This window comes from Rutidosis leptorrhynchoides, chromosome 2 (genome assembly GCF_046630445.1).
Source record: "Rutidosis leptorrhynchoides isolate AG116_Rl617_1_P2 chromosome 2, CSIRO_AGI_Rlap_v1, whole genome shotgun sequence".
Classification (NCBI taxonomy): Eukaryota; Viridiplantae; Streptophyta; class Magnoliopsida; order Asterales; family Asteraceae; genus Rutidosis; species Rutidosis leptorrhynchoides.
This window is the reverse complement of record NC_092334.1, coordinates 520160529-520180356: the sequence shown is the minus strand read 5'-3', so window position 1 is coordinate 520180356 and position 19828 is coordinate 520160529. Positions and strand designations below refer to the sequence as shown.

Below are 19828 nucleotides of genomic sequence, written 5' to 3'. Positions count from 1 at the left end.
ATTGGGATCTTCCCAGAAATAGTGTTTCAGGTCACTGAAGAATTTCTTCATCTTTTGATGTGACCACCCTTTCTCCAAGAATCCCCCAACAAGATAATTAGCTATGTCCACATACCATGGCTCGTCCACCTTGTCCAACTTCATGAGATACTCGTCGGGAAAATCATCATGAATACTTGACTCATGAAGGATTTCGAGATTTGGATTCTCGAGTCTAGACAAGTGGTCAGCCGCTAGATTTTTAGCACCTTTCTTATCCCGGATCTCGATATCAAATTCTTGCAAAAGCAAGATCCATCTAAGCAGTCGAGATTTGGCATCCGGTTTTGAGAAGAGGTACTTTAGAGCAGAATGGTCCGTAAAAACAATAGTCTTCGACAAGACTAAGTAGGACCGGAACTTATTGAACGAAAAGACCACCGCAAGGAGCTCTTTTTCAGTGGTAGTATAATTCAACTGTGCTCCCTGCAAGGTATTGCTTGCATAATAAATGGGTCGGAAATGTTTCTTGACCCTTTGCCCCAAAACAGAGCCAACAACAAAATCGGATGCATAACACATAAGCTCGAACGGAAGGGACCAATTCGGAGCAATTATGATAGGTGCATTGATGAGTTTCTCCTTAAGAAGTTCGAATGCCTTTGGGCACTCTTCGAAGAAGTTCCAAGGTGTGTCCTTTTCGAGGAATTTGTTCATCGGGTTAGCGATTTTGTAAAAATCCTTAATGAACCGCCGGTAAAAATCGGCGTGCTCGAGAAAACTCCGAACACCCTTAACATCAGTGGGAGGTGGCAGGTTCTTAATTGCAGTTACCTTTGCGGGATCCACCTCAATACCGTTCTTAGAAATCTTGTGCCCGAGGACGATGCCCCCTTGTACCATGAAATGGCATTTTTCCAATTGAGCACAAGATTAGATTTCTCACACCTTACCAACATCCGTTCGAAATTAAGAAGGCATGAATCGAAAGTGTCACTGAAGACCAAAAAGTCATCCATGAACACCTCCATGCAATCTTCTATCATATCATGGAATATGGCCATCATGCACCTTTGAAAAGTGGTCGGAGCATTACAAAGGCCAAAGGGCATGCGACGGTATGAGAATGTGCCATACGGGCACGTGAAAGTGGTTTTCTCCTGGTCCTCGGGCGAGATAGGAATTTGGAAATAGCCCAAAAAACCATCAAGAAAACAATAAAAGTTGTTTCCCGCTAACCTCTTTAGCATTTGATCCATGAAAGCTAACGGGAAGTGGTCTTTGCGTGTGGCGTCGTTCAACTTTCGGTAGTCAATACAAACACGCCACCCCGTGTCAGTCCGAGTGGAAATTAACTCATTTTTATCGTTGGTGGTAACAGTCATACCACCTTTCTTGGGTACACAGTGTACCGGGCTAATCCACGGACTGTCAGAAATTGTGTAAATCAAACCAGCATCGAGGAGCTTCACGATCTCTTTCTTCATGACATCTTTCATGTGAGGGTTCAACCTCCTTTGACGTTGCATCACAGGTTTGGAGTTATCCTCCATTAGGATTTTGTAGGTGCAATAGGAGGGACTAATCCCCTTGATGTCGTGAATTTTCCACGCAATGGCTGGTTTATGGGCCTTTAGCATGGTTACAAGCTCAGTTTTCTGACCTGCAGTAAGAGAAGAAGAAATAATTACCGGGAGCTTAGATTCCTCCTGCAAATAAGCGTATTCTAAATGATCTGGAAGTGGCTTCAATTCTAACTCGGGAGGTTCTTCAATTGAAGACTTGCTCCAGTAATCAGCATCACGATCGAGTACCTTGAACTCCTCCTCAGTTGGCTCATAGCCGTTTTCCATCAAGGTGGTTAAAATATTCACCTCCTCAACCTGCAACTCTTCATCAATTTCAACCAATGAGCATTCTCCTGAACCCTGTAACTCTAGGAATTCCTGCAAAAACTCAGACTGGACATCTACAGTGTTAAGAAAATAACATGTATCATCAGTGTAGGTAGGGTATTTTAAAGCATGGTCGATTGAGAATGTTGCACTCAAGTCATCTATCCTAAGGGTCAACTTTTGGCCATAAACATCGATGATACATCTAGCAGTATTCAAAAATGGCCGACCCAAAATAAGTGGAATCCTTTCATCCACTTCCAAATCCAAAACCACAAAATCGGTCGAGAAAACCAACGACCCGGTCTTAACTAGCATATTCTCTATAATTCCACGAGGGAATTTAATAGAGCGGTCAGCTAGCTGAATAGCCATACGCGTGGGTTTTAACTTCCCAGGATCTAGCTTCAGATAAATAGAATAAGGCATCAAATTTATGCTAGCCCCAAATCTGCCAATTCCATCACACAGTCTAAATTACCAAGTAAACAAGGAATGGTAAAACTCCCAGGATCCTCAAGCTTCTCGGGAAGCTTGTTTGCAACTACCGCTGAGCATGCGGCATTTAACCTGACTGAAGAAATGTTCTCCAGCTTCTTCCTGTTAGTAAGTAAATCCTTAAGAAACTTTGCATACTTTGGCATACCTGCAATCACATCAATAAAAGGCATATTTATGTTAACTTTTTTAATCAAGTCCATGAACTTGGACTTTTCTGCCTCCAATTTCTCCAATCTCTGCTTCCTCGGGAATGAGAGCGGTGGTTGATACTCTTTAACTACCGGTTTAGCAGCAACGATTTCTGGTACCCTTATAACTTTCTCAATCACCTGTTCTGGCTCTTTTTCCCCCTCCGGTTCGCTTACCACAACCAGCTCACTATCCTTCGCTAACGGCACTCGCAAATCATACTCATCGGGCTTCCTCGGTGGATCATATGCTAAACCACTTCGGGTGGTGATAGCATTAACATGCCCATTCTTCGGGTTAGTATCTGTTTTGCTCGGTAACTCCCCCGGTTTCCTCTCATTACTATGATTAGCTAGTTGACCAATTTGTTTCTCTAAATTCTGAATAGCTGCTTGTTGATTTCAAAACATTTGATCATTCTTCTCATTATTTTGGGTAACAGTGGTAACAAGCTGAGTTTGAGATATCACAAACTTTTCGATCATAGCTTCAAGGTTGCACTTTTTCTCTTTGGCTTGGGGCTTCTGGACATACCCGAGAGCTTGCTGTTGAAATCCTCCACTCGGCTGATTTTGATAATTATTACTACTACTCCCTTGTCGACCTTGAGGATTATAGGGACTATTGAAGTTGCGGTTGAACTGAGCACGCCCTTGAAATTGATTATTATTCTGCTGACTGATGAACGCTATCTCTTCTTTCTGACTTATCATCAAACCCGCATCACAATCTTTTGCTAAATATAATCCCCCACAATATTCACAACCAACCTTCATACTATGAATATCCTTATCCATCTTCTCTAAATGCCTACCAAATTTATCTAACTTAGCATTTATAGACCCAAAATCATCATACGCACCAGTGGTTTCGGTACGTTTAACTGAAGCTGAACGGGATAACTCATGATCTTGGTGCCATTCGTGAGTGTAGGCAGCTTGCTTTTCAATTATTTCTAGCGCCTCTTCTTCTTTCTTATCCATTAAGGTACATCCTCCTACTTGATCAATACTCTGGCGAGTTGGTATGTCACACCCCTTATAGAAAATCTGGACCTTTTGTAAATCATTCAACCCGTGTTGCGGACACGAGCGTAACATATTAGAATAACGGTCCCAAGCATCAAATAATGTCTCACTGCTCTTTTGTCTAAATTGTGAAATTTCCGCTTGAAGTCTAGCAGCTCGAGACACAGGGAAAAACTTTGATAAAAAATTATCTACCAACCCATCCTAAGAGGTAAACGTACCCTCGGGTTGCTTATCTAACCACCTCTTAGCTTCTCCCTTAAGAGTCCAAAAAAAAGCCTTGTCTTGATCGAAGTATCATTAACCTGATTCAGCTTGAATAAGTTGCAAACATCATTGAAAACACGAATATGCTCGTTAGCATCCTCACTATCCTTGCCATGAAATTGGCAATCAGTAGCTATCAAACTCAAAATTGGACCTATGATTTGGAAAGGCCGAGTAATGTTTGGTTGAGTAATCGAATTGCCTTGGCCAGCTCGGGTGGCCTTCAACTTTTCTGCCATAGTTTGAGGACGAGGTGGTTCTTCAGCCATCTCTTCAGTCTCGTAAATATCTAATGAAACGTAAGTGTCTTCCTCTTCATTGATTTCAGATGGTGTATTGGGCACCACAGTCTCAAAACTACTACCCAATGGAATTATATTATCACTCGAAGAAGCTGATGAATCCACTGCAGACTGATGCTCTTGACTTACCACTCTAAATAACTCTCTTTCGGGTTCGTCAAATGGTCGAAGAATCGAAGAATCTGAAGAACGCGTATGTGGCATACACTACCTGCTATCTTGCAAAACACAAACAATAAAACGATTAAACGCACCGACTCAAGAAATATCTAAAATCTAAGAAAATAAATCCTAATTAATCACAAATAGATAGCAATCTCAAATTGACACAACTTTCCCCGGCAACGGCGCCAAAAACTTGATGTGTAAAATCGTGTATATAATTTATCAGTGGAAAATACCGGTTTAATTGATTAAACACACTAACGGGCAGTGTACCCGATCGTATACTAGTATGATTCGGTAAAGTCCAAAGTTCGTTCCAAGGAAAGTTTTCGTATCAACTTAAAATTGTAACTACAAGTAATTAAACTACTTTATCTAGAAATCTAATGAAATTACTGGTTTTTGTAGTTTTGGCTATTTAACGATTAGCCGAATCAAGAAATGGTTTATAAAAGTAAAAACAATATTTTTGTTCTTTTTAGTTTATGCGCTAGCACTTAACAAATAATAAAGATAGATTTGTATTCAATTTAAACAAGAATGTTCATCTAGACCTTTTACCCTCAGTAATGGATGTTCGTGTTATTTAGACCTCTTATCTCAATTATGCATGCAAATTAACCAAACGGATCACCAAGAGTTCTCTTAATGATCACTCAAACTCTAATTACACAGTATAGGGTTCCCTTGCACTTAAGACCTTATTGTTTGTGTTCAACTAATTAACTAACTTAGTAATTCGATTAACAATTATGCTTACGTTCGCTTACACAATTCATTACTATCCAATTCACTAGTCTTTACTCAATTTACCCCCTTGGTCCGGTTTAGCAAACAACCACTTAAGACAAAATAGTTGTAAATTAAAGTGTTAAATTAACCCAGGGTTCCCTTGATCAAACAAACACAATAATCAATTGAGAGCAAACATGTAAACATGAACGAGAATGGGTCTTTTAATCAAAACCAAATTAACATGCATAACATCCTTGATAATTCAAATAGACATCCAAAACCCCGGTTATTAGTCTAGACAAACATTAAATAATTAGCCAACAATCATGGCTAAAACCAAAATCACAATCAAAATAATAAATGAATTCATTGTTTGAAACAAAGAGATACACCTAATAGATGAATGAATCTTGAGTGATGATTAAATCGAAGCACGTTCCCGTAATGATTGATGCGTTAGAATGATCTTGGGATTCCCCAAAAATCACCCTTTTTCGTCCTAGAGCTGCTGCAAATCGTCTGGGAATGATATATTAATTAGGGTATTTTTCGGGCTTTAAATACCTTGCAAATTCATCTAGGCCGAGCCATTGCCGCGCCGCGGCCATTAACTGTCGCGCCGCGACATTAGCTCGCACTGGGACACCTTTAAAACTTCTCCTGATCTTGAAATACGGTAAACGTCGTGCCGCGGCTTAGAGTGTCGCGCCGTGACCCAAAGATGCGTCTGAAACCTTGTTTAACCCCTATTCTGATGTCGAATCATGTTGATCTCCGCTCCGCGGCAAATAGCATCGCGCCGTGACCTCCTGTGTAACCTGACATTCACGTCTCTTTTGCACTTTTTCATCACTTAAACTAACTCAAAACCACGATACCCAAAATGTACATCACATTTCCAACCTCGATGTACCAATAATAATAATCGATTAATAAAATACCTCAAAAGCTCCATAAAACACAACTTTTCTATACTTAGCTCTTCAAACTCGAACGTTCTCAATATTATCAAAATAACAACCAAATCGTATCCGAAAGGACTAAAATGTGATCGATATCGCTAAGAAAAATGTGTATAAAATATGCGATATCAAAGAGTTTTACAATCTGCTTGGTCAAAGGGAGTCATTACAATCTGGTAGTCAAATACTCATAGTATATAAAACTGGTTAGTCAATGAGCTTTTGCCCTTGATGCCATACCTAGGCTGCGGGCTTAATCACGAAAAAAGTTTTAACATACCCTGAATATAAGGGGCCAGTTCAACCTTGACTATGTAGCAGATCGATATTACAAAAGTTTTTTTTATTTACGTGAATCCAGTAGTCATATGATCAGTATTATCCAACATTTAAGAATTTAGCCTTCCATGTAGGAGGCGATCATAAAAATATCAATTTAAATAAGTAATCAAAAAAGGGAAAAAAACTTACAGTAGGGCGGATGTTCCTCAAATATTCACAATATATTAAACTTTCTAAATTATTACAGAAGTTTTTAAAGTAAAGAGAATCTGAATATATATATATATATATATATATATAGTTTCTATTAAAATCTTATAATGAGGATGTTATTATTAGACTAATTCATTTGTTAAGAAAAAATGAAAATGAAAAAGAAAAAAATTGAAGTCGTTAAGGTGATATCATTAATCTAATTAATGACTAATTAAATTAGATCTACTTATTTATTTATTTTATATTTTCGGGAAAAAAATTCACTCTCATTGATTATTAATTATTACTATATTACTATTTAAATTCAAATTGAAATATGAGTTCTCTTTACGAGGTTAATTACGTTATATATGTATGCAAAATACACGTCTCAATAAAAGGTTCTAATGTAGACTTTTATGACAAGGAAAATAGTAATTGTGATGAAAATTGGAAGATGATGGTGAGAGAATAAATGTAGTTCATTTATTCCGACCAAGTTAAGTACATCAATATGTTTGTAAAAACAACGAGAGGTTTCTTAGTCGGAATCCGCCGGGTCATGAAACTAAATGACTTTAGCGTTTAAATTCACTTAATACTTAAAATATATCATTAAACTGTTTCATTTAAATAAACCCGTAGTTTCACGGGTCATTTCACTAGTATATATAAATCAAAAAGGTTTTTGCTTACGTGTCATTTTGTGATTAGTATTGAATTAATTATTAATTATAATTTAATATATACATATAGATTTACATATATATGTATAAGACTAAATATATATAATATATATATATATATATATATATATATATATATATATATATATATATATATATATATATATATATATATATATATAGTATCATAATCTTTCCCAATTAGAAGATATATTTATTTTATTAAATGTTACGTACGGAGTATATATGATATATGTATACGTATTGGATGGCACAATGGAACAAGAACTTTAATGTGGCTTGATACCGAAATTTACTTTTTAATATTGCATATCACTATAAATTTAGATATGAAATTTTAATTTTAATATCATGTTTTTTTACTATAACACCATCCAAAATCACTTTTTAAATTTCATATCATTTTAGTTTTAATATTATGATTTTTAATATAATACCACTCGAAACCACTTTTATAATTTGTTAACACCACGGGCTCTTAAACTCAAAAATAATTGTTTAAAAAAATCATTTAATTTTACACCATTATGTTATTCACCATACAACACATGAGCTCTAAAACCTATTACAAAAAATTGCAAAGTAATTTTTTAACTACCGTGTAATGCACGAGCTCCATACACTAACTATTTAATAAAGTGTTAGCAATTTAGTAATTCTATCAATTTAATTTTACACCATTATGTTATTCACCGTACAACGCACAGCTTAAAAACCTATTACAATAACATTGCAAAGTGATTTTTAACTATTTTTTAACTACCGTGTAATGCACGAGCTCCATACACTAACAATTTAATAAAGTGTTAGCAGTTTAGTAATTCTATCAATTATTATCATCTTATTGAAAATATTAGCTATAAAAAATACTCTATAATTGTTTGTTAAACTCAAATGATTTTGCACGTTTATTTACCTACCCGTGCAACGTACGAGGATCCTGAGTGAACTAGAGTATGGAGAGAACCCCTAGCACTAAGTAATTTTCACAGCAATCCTGTGATTTTTTTCCCATGATCAGTTTACACAGTAAGGGTATTTTCGTCCTATCGCATCAACTCATTCCTAAATACAAATTAGGGATTACGTATAAAATCATTCGACAATACAATCTCAATTTTTATGTATTTATTTATTTATTTATTATTTTATTTTACTATTTTTTTTTTAAAAAAGGCCGGAGGTCCACTCGGAAGCAATCTCTTTATCTGCCGAATAAAGAGAGGGATGACTTTCTCTACTTTTCTGGGTGGAGAAATGACTTGTTTTTATTCTCGGATAAAGGAAGGATTGTCTACATCTCACCTCCCCTATACACCACTCAAGTGGTATTGGGTACTGTTGTTGTTGTTGTTGTTGTTGTAATACAATTTTTGTATTGATTAGTTTTTGTTATTCGGTCGATTTTCATTATATTCGATGGGAGATTCACATAAACAAATTTCTACATTTGTAAACGACGCTGATGATCTTCCCGACCTAGATGATGAAGGTAATGAGTCAGATCGTATTGTGTTGTTTGATTCGAATGCAGATAATGATTTTGGAGACGTTGATGCTGAAGCTATTAATTCAGATGGTGATGGTGATTGGGAGAAGGTTATGCGAAGGATGCCAAAGATCGCAAGTTTCTTAGATAACTCTAAATTCAAATTATTAAATTTGATTATGTGTCGATATTGCCTAAACTAACAATCATATATTGCTTTTTTATTATTATATGTGATTGTGAAAACACGCCATGTGTTTGTTTTAATGCACGTGAGTAAAAGAACTAAACTTGGACTTCTATGGGTTGAATGTTTTGTTTAATAAAAGATTGGGGTGATGGCTAAGAATTATTTACTAGCTGATTAGTCAGAAGAAAATTTTAGACTAGGATTAAGAATTGGGATGATCCTTTATGATGTGCTTACCAAGATCAATCCATGAGCTGTTTCTAAAGTAATAAGAGATTTATTTTTTAATGTTAATAAGTACCATTTACTACAAAAAAAATAGTAATTGTAATAAAAATTGAAAGATGGTGGTGGTAGAATGAATGTAGCTCATTTATTCTAACCAAGTTAACAACGACAAGTTTCTTAGTCAAAATCCGTGGTCACACGGTCATTAAACTAAATGACTTTTGCATTTACATTCACTTAATACCGGAAATATATCATTAAACTGTTTCGTTTAAACAAACCCTTGATTCCACGGGTCATTTCGCTAGTATTATATATAATACTATAATTATGATATCTATATATAATTAAAAACTGACTCCCATCTTCATAAATGAGCCAAATAAAAATTTATAATTTAATCATTTAAAAGTAAACAAAATATGTTCTTTTACTTATACCCATTTCATTTAATATAGTAAAAAAATTACCCGCCCCATCAACCTCTGGTAGTCAAAGTGTATTGCACAGTAAAAAATTAATTATGAACTTATTAAATACCAATAGGTTTATACGGAGTACTATAATAAATTCCCATAACTTATACTTTTAACTATCTTCTTAGAGTCATAAATATGATTTATCTCTTTGAATTTATTATGGTAAACAAAGTAACTCTTTGAATTACTCTTTATAACTGATGTCAAAGGGAATATCATGAGGTAAATAATTAAAGAAGAGAATTCAAGTCAAAGAATTTTGATGGTTTCATCAGTTATCAGTTAGTCTCTTATAAAGGAATGAAAAAGTGGAAGTCTTATTACTCCGTATAAGAAAGCGTACCTGGCAAAAGAGTAACAGTTTCAAAATTAAGGTTTGTTTTGGGGTTTCTTCCCCTTTTGTTTATCTAAACTAATAATGTTTACAATGATTATTTTGCATGTTTATTTTATTTGATTTTGTACGTTTGAAAACATTATGAAAACATTAATATTTCTTAGTAAAATTCCTTCTTATAATTGATTATTTGAATTCAATGATTTACAGGTTTACAAGATGTCCACCGTTTCTATCATCAAAAGTGAGTTTGTTTGATTTTTGAAGTGTTTAAATAGTTGAAGATTTAGGTACAATATTTAATAGTTCCTCTTCGTTGCACTTTGGTAATTTTTGTATTCAAGTTTCTTCGCTAATAATGTTTGTTTTGTTGGTTCTTTTGTCTATGTTAACTTTCACTATTGAAGGTATGTCTAGACCAGGTGATGACGAATTCGATAAATATGCAACTGAACTCATTGACCAACTTAAAATATTTACATCCTATGTCTATTTATTTTTCTAATTGTTAGAAGTTACATATAATGTTTATCAGTGCATGGTACTCATTAGTGTTTTTTTTCCTATATTATATTAGTGACATACTGACATTAAAAAACTTGAACACTCTTATTTGTTAGAAGAGTTAAAATTGATTACAGAAGATTTAAAAATGATTACATGTAATACTATTGCGGTAGATGACGAGCGTAGTTTATGTCCGGTAAATATGTTATTTATTTTTACATCGACATTACATGTTAGGTTTAATGGATTTGGAACTTTGTAAGACGAGTGTAATTCCTTTTATCTTTGATAAGCGTGTTATATTGTTGAGCATTGTAATATGACAATTGTTATGGGTCTTTTTTATGGTTTAAACTTAAGCCTTCCTTCGCACTTCAAGGTATAGCCTCAACTCCCATGTGACTTCTATTTAGCATGATACTAAAACATCAGTTATCTATTTAGTATGATTATGATTTATGAACTATGACTATCATTTAGGAAGCTTTTCAAAAAATTATTCATATGACCTACTGTTGTGTAAATAGATAATTAGAAGGTGATGCTAGAATTGAAGCTTTAAGTTTGGTATGAGTGTGACTTAATGCAGTATAATTGACGATATTATGTCACCAAGTATTAACATAGATGAAATGTATTGCTATTTTTCATGTGAGTATGCATAATGTGATATTAACCATCATCCAAACATATTAAATACTTTTTAGAAATGTAAAATAAAAGCCTTATGAAATAAGTTTTATCATCATTTCTGTATAACTATGATAATGTGTATGTAAGAAGTTAAAAAGCATTATGAAATGTTATAGGTGCATGCCAAAAATATATAAGGGAAGTTGCAATTCAAATGGAGTAGATGGGGTAATTGAAGATTTGCATGTTCACAATATTGCCTAATATTTATATCGTGAGTTCTTTTAACCTTTTAATGGTTAAAAAGCAGTGAAGGATTAAAAAAGGTTGAAAAAATCGCGAGTCGGATGGGACTTTGAAGGGATGAGTCGGTCGAGATGTGGACGAGTCCGGCGTTTACCAAAGTTGATTGTTTAACATAAATATATTGAACAAAAGATTTTCTAATAATTCACTTTGGTATTCTTGCATCATGTTTGAGTAAGTACATTAATCACTCTTTAACGAGTTTTTAACAAAGAGATTGTGGTACCAACTACGCACATCGACTAACAAACTCAAGTTATAACACTGTTATTACAATCTCCACAACAACAATCCCCATACAATACATTTTTTGTAAACAATAATGCTATATCCGAGTAAAGTTAAAAGTTGTTTGCATTGTATATCGGCTACTAAATGCTATTTATCCATGGTAGAAATATAGTGTTCATTCGCATACACACACGTCAGTATCTGCACCAAAGACCATGAACCTCATGCCTTCTACATATACTACATTAAACCACCTCAACTACAAGTACAAAACACGAACCATAACCATCATCGTGCAACGCACGGGCAATGCACCTAGTTGTTTTAGAGACTATTTGAACTTTTCTTTTTCAAATAATAAATATAAATATTATATTATTATATTATAATTATTATAATGAGTTAATAATTAGTTCTATAATAAATTAATAATTTACTAATAAATTTATATTTATATTAAACCGATGCATTGATTTAATAAATCTCTCTTTTTATATATAATAACAAAACTAAAAATAGGTCATTTTAAAGAGCTATATCTAATTTTAGCCATCCATTTAATTAGTAACCACTAATCTAGACCATTAATTTTTGTCTAATCTTGATTATGACCTCATAATCTTGGCCTTGATGTCTTTGATTACCAAATTCCCTTTATTTACATATAGTATGAAAGTCAACTAACCATAAATGATATAATTATGAAATGATCGCATTTTCTTAAATAGATGTTTGACCAAAATTGATTGATATATAGTTAAAAATATAATAATCTATTTATGGTTGATTCTATGTGATTGACTCTCTATAAAATTTCGGGATTCAATAACGAATTTGAATCAAAAATTAATTTCAAACACTGCTTTAAATAAATCTTATAATAACTTCATTTTAAAATCCCTTATTATACGTCTAATATTCATAAATGCAGATCAATCATAGGAGAATAATCCATAATTTTGGGTACTCTAATCACTTTTTAAACTGCTTAGTATTCTGCAATATCTCATTCACCATTATCAACAAAATATCTATAAATTTATTTTTCTATGCAGGTTTTCATCTCATCTGTTAATGGTTATGCCATAAGGATATTCAAGGCTACAAAGATGGTGAGGGAGGTACAAGTAAGTTTTCTTACCTTTTGATCTTATTAACAAATTCTTCATTTTAATCTAGTCATTATTTCGAATCATAAACTATTAGTCACTGAAATTAAATGTACGAAGAAGCTTTCATATATTTTAATTGTATGATTTAGATGGGTATCGAAAGGCTTTCAACATTTCAAATTTAGATTGGTATCGTGATAAGACTTTAAATTTTGATTTCGGATCCATTCAAGTATTCAACCACATTTCAGATCGCTTTGCAATTTCTATAAATCAATAGTTGTAGTAAATTAGTAAAATGATTGATTGATTTATGAGTTTTAGGATTTGAACATCAATTGATTTCGCAATAAGCAAGCTGGTTTGAAGTCGTGTTCATGAACACACACAAAGGTTAGATTTCATTATTTTTTGATTTGATGTTTATTGGTTATTTACGTTAAGTAAAAATGTTTGTATCACCCGAGTATAAGTTTTGAAATTGGTCAGTCAAAGTTGGTATTGAAATCAAGAGATAAGTCAACACATGTCGTAAGTTGTTAAAGTGAAACCGCAAGTTATGCAAGTAACATCTTATCTTAATAACCCCGAAAGCGCCAATTTTAAACAGAAGCAGAAGCAGGTTAATGAAGATGAAGATGAAGATGAAGATGACCGGTTTAGCAGGTAGCATGTTACTTTTTGTATACATCGATACACCTTTCTAAATTGTGTGACCTAAATTGGAATTTTTTCGATTTATATAACCTACATTGGAACAAATGAAAATGTATATGACTATTGAGTAACTTAAACGCTTTTTTTTTTGTTGCTAAAAAGAGGCTAACTTTACTAATGATCCATTCATCAAAAAGATGAAGGATTCAAAACGAGAAGATACAAAGGGAATTTACGTCCTTGGAGCAAGAAAGTAAACCCAACTAAACAAACTATCTAACTTTGATCCTCGCCCTAACCGGCGAACGAACCAAACGACATAAGAATACCTAAAACGAAGCACATAGAAAAAAAAAAAAAAAAAAACAAGGAGCATAAAAACATAAAATAACCACCCACAACATAACAAAGCACAAAAGGAAACAAAAAATCCCATAACGAAAGCTAACGACCACCATCCTTCACCGAACCGGAAGAGATGTTCTTCGCCTTGTCTAAATGCCACCGAGATCGATCTATCATGTACGCCCATCAAAATGGCTACATATGTAGAAACTTATTTATGCCTTAATGCGCTTTATATTCTGAGAAACTTATTCGTTCAACTATATCATGTGTTTATTTAAGACTTTTTGGCTCACCAAATTATTAATTCAAGGATTATTGATCACTCATGAAAGTTGTGCCCTTTGCATATAAATGGTTTTTCAATAGTCAGGTTCCAAAAGCACCCTTAGACCACTTGTATTGGTTGAAGACGTTTTTTGTTATGTCACTTGCCTTTTTGCACTTTTTGGATGAGTAGGACGTGTTTTTTTTGAGTGGAGTAGTGGTGGTGTTACTTTTAGTGAAATGCTGATGTGACATTTTATTTTTATTTTTCTGTTTTTTCTATTTGTTTTATTTTTACTTATGTAATTTAAAATGTAAAAAAAATTACACATTTAATAAATTTAAAAAAAACGCATTTAAATTAATACCATTGTTACTAAAAAAAATACATTATTAAAAATCCTAAAAAATAGAAAATCTACTCTATATCTTAAAAGATGGGTTTTTTTAGGTAATAAATATTTTCAAACACCCTTTAATGACCATTAGATCAAGTAATTACTTCACCATACCCTTGATCTATGGTCATAAATCATCTACAAAATATATTAGCTAATAAATCAATGTGCCTAAAATGCCCTTTATTTCAAAAACACACGGAAAAAGTTAACAAATAAGGGGTCATTGAGCTTACGTTCATTCACGACACTTAGCATCAAAACCCTAGCTTCCTCTCCCAAATCAATGAATCATCCACACTTATCAAAATCGTCATCAAAAAGCAACACCACCGCTTATCTAGGTTAGAAAATTGTTCAATTGAAACCTTAAATCCATCGTTCCAAAACCTCTGTTCTTTCCCAACTAATTAAAACCACATGGTCGAGGTTGCAAATATCGACTTTTGTTCGATAGTGACTATCTGAAGATCCATGAACACACACACATAGATGTGTAGATTTGTCGTGCAACCGATGATCCAAATCGACGATTATATAGGTATTTAATATTCAAATTCAAAATAAATTTGAATCCACTGAATCTAACAAAATATGATGTCAGTTTTAGGTTCCATGTAATTTCGATCATTCATTTCAATCCATGGAAGTTCTCTTTTTTTCTTCTTCAGTTTTAGTTGTTTACTTAATCATTCAGAATTTAGGGTTATACTTGACACAAATATATGTGAATCCTTAATTTTATGCCTCAATATTAATATTTGGATTGCAGGGTAGGTGTTTGGGTTTATGTCACAATGAAGTTTTCTTGAAAATTAAATCGTAAATTTTATTATATTTTTATTCTTCTAATTGTGAAGGTGATGTTACAGCATGTTATTGAGTCATAATTGGATGATCAAAAAACATAATGACGATATATTATCTATCATTATAGTTACTAATTCTTTTTAATTTTTTGGTACAGGTGAAGTTAGATTAACCCAGTTAACAATTACGCAGTAACTTTTATGATTTAACTCTATGATATAGATGAAAATAGTTTTTCCTTGTTTTAAATCCCAAAACAATTAATCATCAGGTTACCCCCAAAACAATTAGTCATTTAATCATAATAGTTCACCCGGTTTTCCAGTTTTAGTGAACTATTATGAAATGCTAAAAGATGGTATATTTGACACTAATTTTTTCGACTTTGCAGCTAAATGATTCCCATCTTCATGATGTTTGTTGGAGGACCATTAGGCTCTGGCAGACAATGGTATTGTATTAACTATAAATATTGGCCGGTTTTCTTTAATCAGATTTTTTTTTTATTTTAGCCAATATGACCCATTAGACGTTAAACATAGCCCAACTCGGCCAATTTACATGTAAATGGGTGGAAATTCCATGAAAGTGTGTTTCAGTGTTTGGATTTGATGTCAAAGTTTTCTTGGAATGTATTATATGATTGCTTTGAATATATCTGTCAAACGGGTCAGGTTGGTTTGGTTTGGGTAATGTGTCAAAACAGTTTTGGGTTGAAATGGGTATAAACGGTTTTGGGTAGAAATGGGTTGTTTGTACTCTGTACTCTTTTGATATTATCACTTGTTATTACTTGCAATGTTTTTTATTTTTATTTTGTCTTGATATGGTATTATAATTTTAGCTAGACTCATCATCAGTAACATCTTATATTTGTTTGTAGCATCTTCATTTTTACTCTATTATTGTTATTATATTTGGTTATATTAGATGATATGTAAAGACATTAATTTTAGTTTTAGGGCAATTTTTTGCTGTTAATTTTAGTTTTATTTTGCTGACTCAAGCCAAGGTGTGCTAATTTAATTAATCACTGTTTTAGACTTATTATAATTAGTAAATTAAATAAATTAATATTGGTTCATCTCTTATTTTGGTTGTGCGATTGATGTAAATTTCTGCTTATTGCAGTAGCTGACCCAATGAATGAAGTATCTATCAATGCTTTCAAGGAGCTTTATTTTAATGGAAAGGAACTTTCAAAGAGGGACCTTTTAGGTAAAACGATTATCTCTCTTCTCTCTGTTTTCTCCCAACGTCCACAAAACCACCAAAAGCAGCCATCATATTGCCTGTAAAATTTCATCAAATCTGAGGATTATAGTAAGTCACCTCCACTACCTTTTTACTTGATTTTACCTAACGATCAGAACGAGACCAGTCCCACCGGCGTCGGAGATCCCACGCGCCGCCAAGAGCAACCGTCGGAGGAAAGTACCAATCCTAGATATTTCCTATAAACATCTCCGCCGACGCCGCCGCTGCCTATTACCGAAAATCAATCTTTTCGGCCGGCCTTTTTCAAGCTTTTCCGGCCTGGTTCAGCGAGTACTACAGCACCGCGAACGGATCAGTGTACGGATCAACTCTTTTATTGTTTTTTGCAGGTACCCGAACAGTCGCTGGGAGGACGAACGCCGGCAACTCTGCCGGAAGTAAGATCTCCGGCCGGTTACAGCTTTCACTCTCTTCTTCTTCGCTGTTACATGTTATTTTCTGTGTTAAACTCTGATCCTCGTGCTTATATATATTTATATTGAATATTGACTGATATAATTAATTATTTTAAGACTATAAACAAGTAGGAGTACTTTATTACTACACTGTTCGTCTGTTTACTCGTTTTCTGTGTGGGTGGTAATAGGAAAGATTCTTCACCCACTTTTATTGACTATTTTGTTATAACGTGTTTTTATTACCCTTAGTCATTATCTCTATTTTTTATTACTTTATCGATTTATTACTATTGATACTAATAATATTTTTACTTTATTATTATTATTATTAAATTATTATATCTAGTTATATTATATTACCTCCCCTACTTTATACCCTCTGTTTAATATATAGTGCAAGATAGACTCGGGTCGTAGAGATGGTCACGTGAGGTCATGTCCTTCTTACTTAGGGGCGGTTAGATCTAGAGGGTTTAGAGTTGGCAATAGGTTAGCGAACCCGGTTAAGATTAGAGTAGGTAGTTGGAATGTAGGATCTTTGACTAGCAAATCCTATGAGCTTGTTGAGACCTTACGTAAAAGTAAAGTGGATATTTTGTGTGTTCAAGAAACCAGATGGAAGGGTCAAGAGGCGGTTGACATTGACGACTATAGGTTGTGGTTTTCGGGTTCCAAGGTAGCTAGAAACGGGGTAGGAGTCATTTTAGGACATCCGTATAAGGATAATATTGTGGGCGTAGGTAGGGTTAGTGATAGGATTATGTCAATAAGATTAGTTATCCAGGAAGGGACTTACATGGTCATTAGCGCTTATGCACCTCACGCTGGTTTGGGTGAAGATGAAAAAAGAAGCTTTTGGGATTCGTTAGATGAAGTCGTGAGGAGTTGCCCCGCTGACCATCGCTTACTTATTGGGGGTGACCTTAATGGTCATATAGGCACGGATTCAGAAGGATATACGGGTGTCCATGGGGGCTTTGGGTACGGAGTTCGAAATGAAGAAGGACGCTCCATTCTCGATTTCGCTGTTGCCCATGATTTGGTTGTTGCAAACTCTTTCTTCAGGAAGACGGAAGCTCAACTAGCTACTTTCCACAGTGGGGGCCATAGTACCCAGATTGACTATTTGCTGCTTCGCAAAGGGGAGCTTAGTGCTTGCAGAGACTGTAGAGTTCTGACCACCTGGACCTGTTCCACCCAACATAGATTATTGGTCATGGACCTGGCCCTGCAGAGACGGGCTACCAGGAGCGCGAGACCCGTCCAACCTAGGATCCTATGGAAGAATCTAAATGGAGTGAAAGCCGAAACTTTTAAAGCTTTGGTTTTGGAAAGAGTAGAGGCAGGAGTGGAAATTGCTACTCATGGTGACGCGGATCAGATGTGGAATAGTCTGGCTTCCACTATTAGAGATGTAGCCAAGGAAGCCTTAGGTGTGGTAGTAGGGACATCGCGAGGACACAAACCTGGTAGAGAATCATGGTGGATTAGCGATGAGGTCCAAACCAAAATCGCGCTTAAGCAACTAAGGTTTAGGGAGCTCATTACTTGCAGGGAGGGAACACTTGAGGATAGAACTAGGGCTGAAGAGAGATATAAAGAAGCCAAAAGGGAAGCTAAGAAGGCTGTTGCACGTGCAAAAGATAAAGCGTATGAAGATTTGTATAAGAAACTAGACTCTAAAGAAGGAGCTAATGATATCTACAGGATTGCAAAAGCTAGAGAGCATAGGAGGAGGGATATAGATAACATCAAGTTTATCAAAGATGATTCCGGTCACACCATTGTGAAGGAAGACGAAATAAGGAAAAGATGGGAATGGTACTTCTCATCTCTTTTCGTTGGTGGAGGACCCGGGCGCCAAGAGGACCCGCGAGACTCGGGTATAGGACAATTCCAGAACAACAGTTTCTGTAGGAGGATCAGGCATGAAGAAGTAAGATTGGCACTACGAAAGATGGGTAGAAACAAAGCTGTTGGACCAGACCAGATCCCAATAGAGGCGTGGCGGTGCCTCGGCGAGGATGGTGTTAGGTGGCTAACGTGTCTTTTCAATAAGACGTTTAGAAGCTATAAAATGCCCATAGAATGGAGACGCAGCGAGATTATACCCATCTTCAAAAATAAAGGGGATGCCCAAATCTGCGGTAGCTACAGAGGCATAAAATTACTTAGTCATACCATGAAGCTTTGGGAAAGGGTAATTGAGACTAGACTTCGACGCGAAACTACAGTTTCAGAAAACCAATTTGGTTTCATGCCAGGACGCTCCGCGATGGAGGCAATTCATATTATAAGAAGCGTTATGGAGAAGTATAGGGAAAAACAAAAGAACTTAGAGATGGCCTTCTTAGACTTAGAAAAGGCCTATGACTGTGTTCCGCGAAAGTTGATCTGGAAGACCCTTAATGTTAGAGGTATTCCAAGTAGATATATTAGAGCTATTATGGATATGTACGAAGGGGCGAAGTCGTGCGTTCGGACACCTGTGGGAAACACAGAGTATTTTCCAATAACAGTTGGTCTGCACCAGGGATCTGCCCTTAGCCCTTTCCTTTTCGCTTTGATCCTCGACGAGCTGTCTCGAGGAATACAAGAGAACATCCCTTGGAGTCTGATTTTTGCCGATGATATTGTGCTTGTTGCGGATTCCAAAGAAGAGCTTAATAGAAGACTAGAACAATGGAGGGAGGCCTTAGAACAAAATGGCCTACGAATCAGCAGGCAAAAGACGGAATATCTTAGGTGTGATTTCGGCAGGGTTGAAGATGAACAAAATTCTGGAGTAAATATCAGCATTGGAGACCAGATCTTGCATCCACAAGATTCGTTTAGATATCTAGGCTCGGTCCTCCACAAATCGGGGAGGATAGACGATGATGTGACCCATCGTATTAAGGTAGGTTGGTTGAAGTGGAGGGCAGCGAAAGGGGTATTGTGCGACAAGAAGATACCA

At 35.0% G+C, this 19828-nt stretch overlaps 1 protein-coding gene and 1 long non-coding RNA gene across 2 annotated transcripts; both read left to right on the top strand.

Moving 5' to 3' along the window:
- Positions 1–14647: 14647 nt before the first annotated feature.
- On the top strand, positions 14648–16404 carry LOC139892877 (uncharacterized). The gene is made up of 3 exons (XR_011774279.1): positions 14648–14927; positions 15588–15647; positions 16328–16404. It is a non-coding gene; the product is annotated as an uncharacterized lncRNA (long non-coding RNA).
- A 498-nt stretch (positions 16405–16902) lies between these two features.
- Positions 16903–19245, top strand: LOC139889566 (uncharacterized). The gene is made up of 3 exons (XM_071872511.1): positions 16903–16914; positions 17267–19072; positions 19192–19245. The coding sequence occupies exons 1-3, from the start codon at positions 16903–16905 to the stop codon at positions 19243–19245; spliced, it is 1872 nt and encodes a 623-aa protein (XP_071728612.1).
- The last annotated feature ends 583 nt before the right edge of the window (positions 19246–19828 follow it).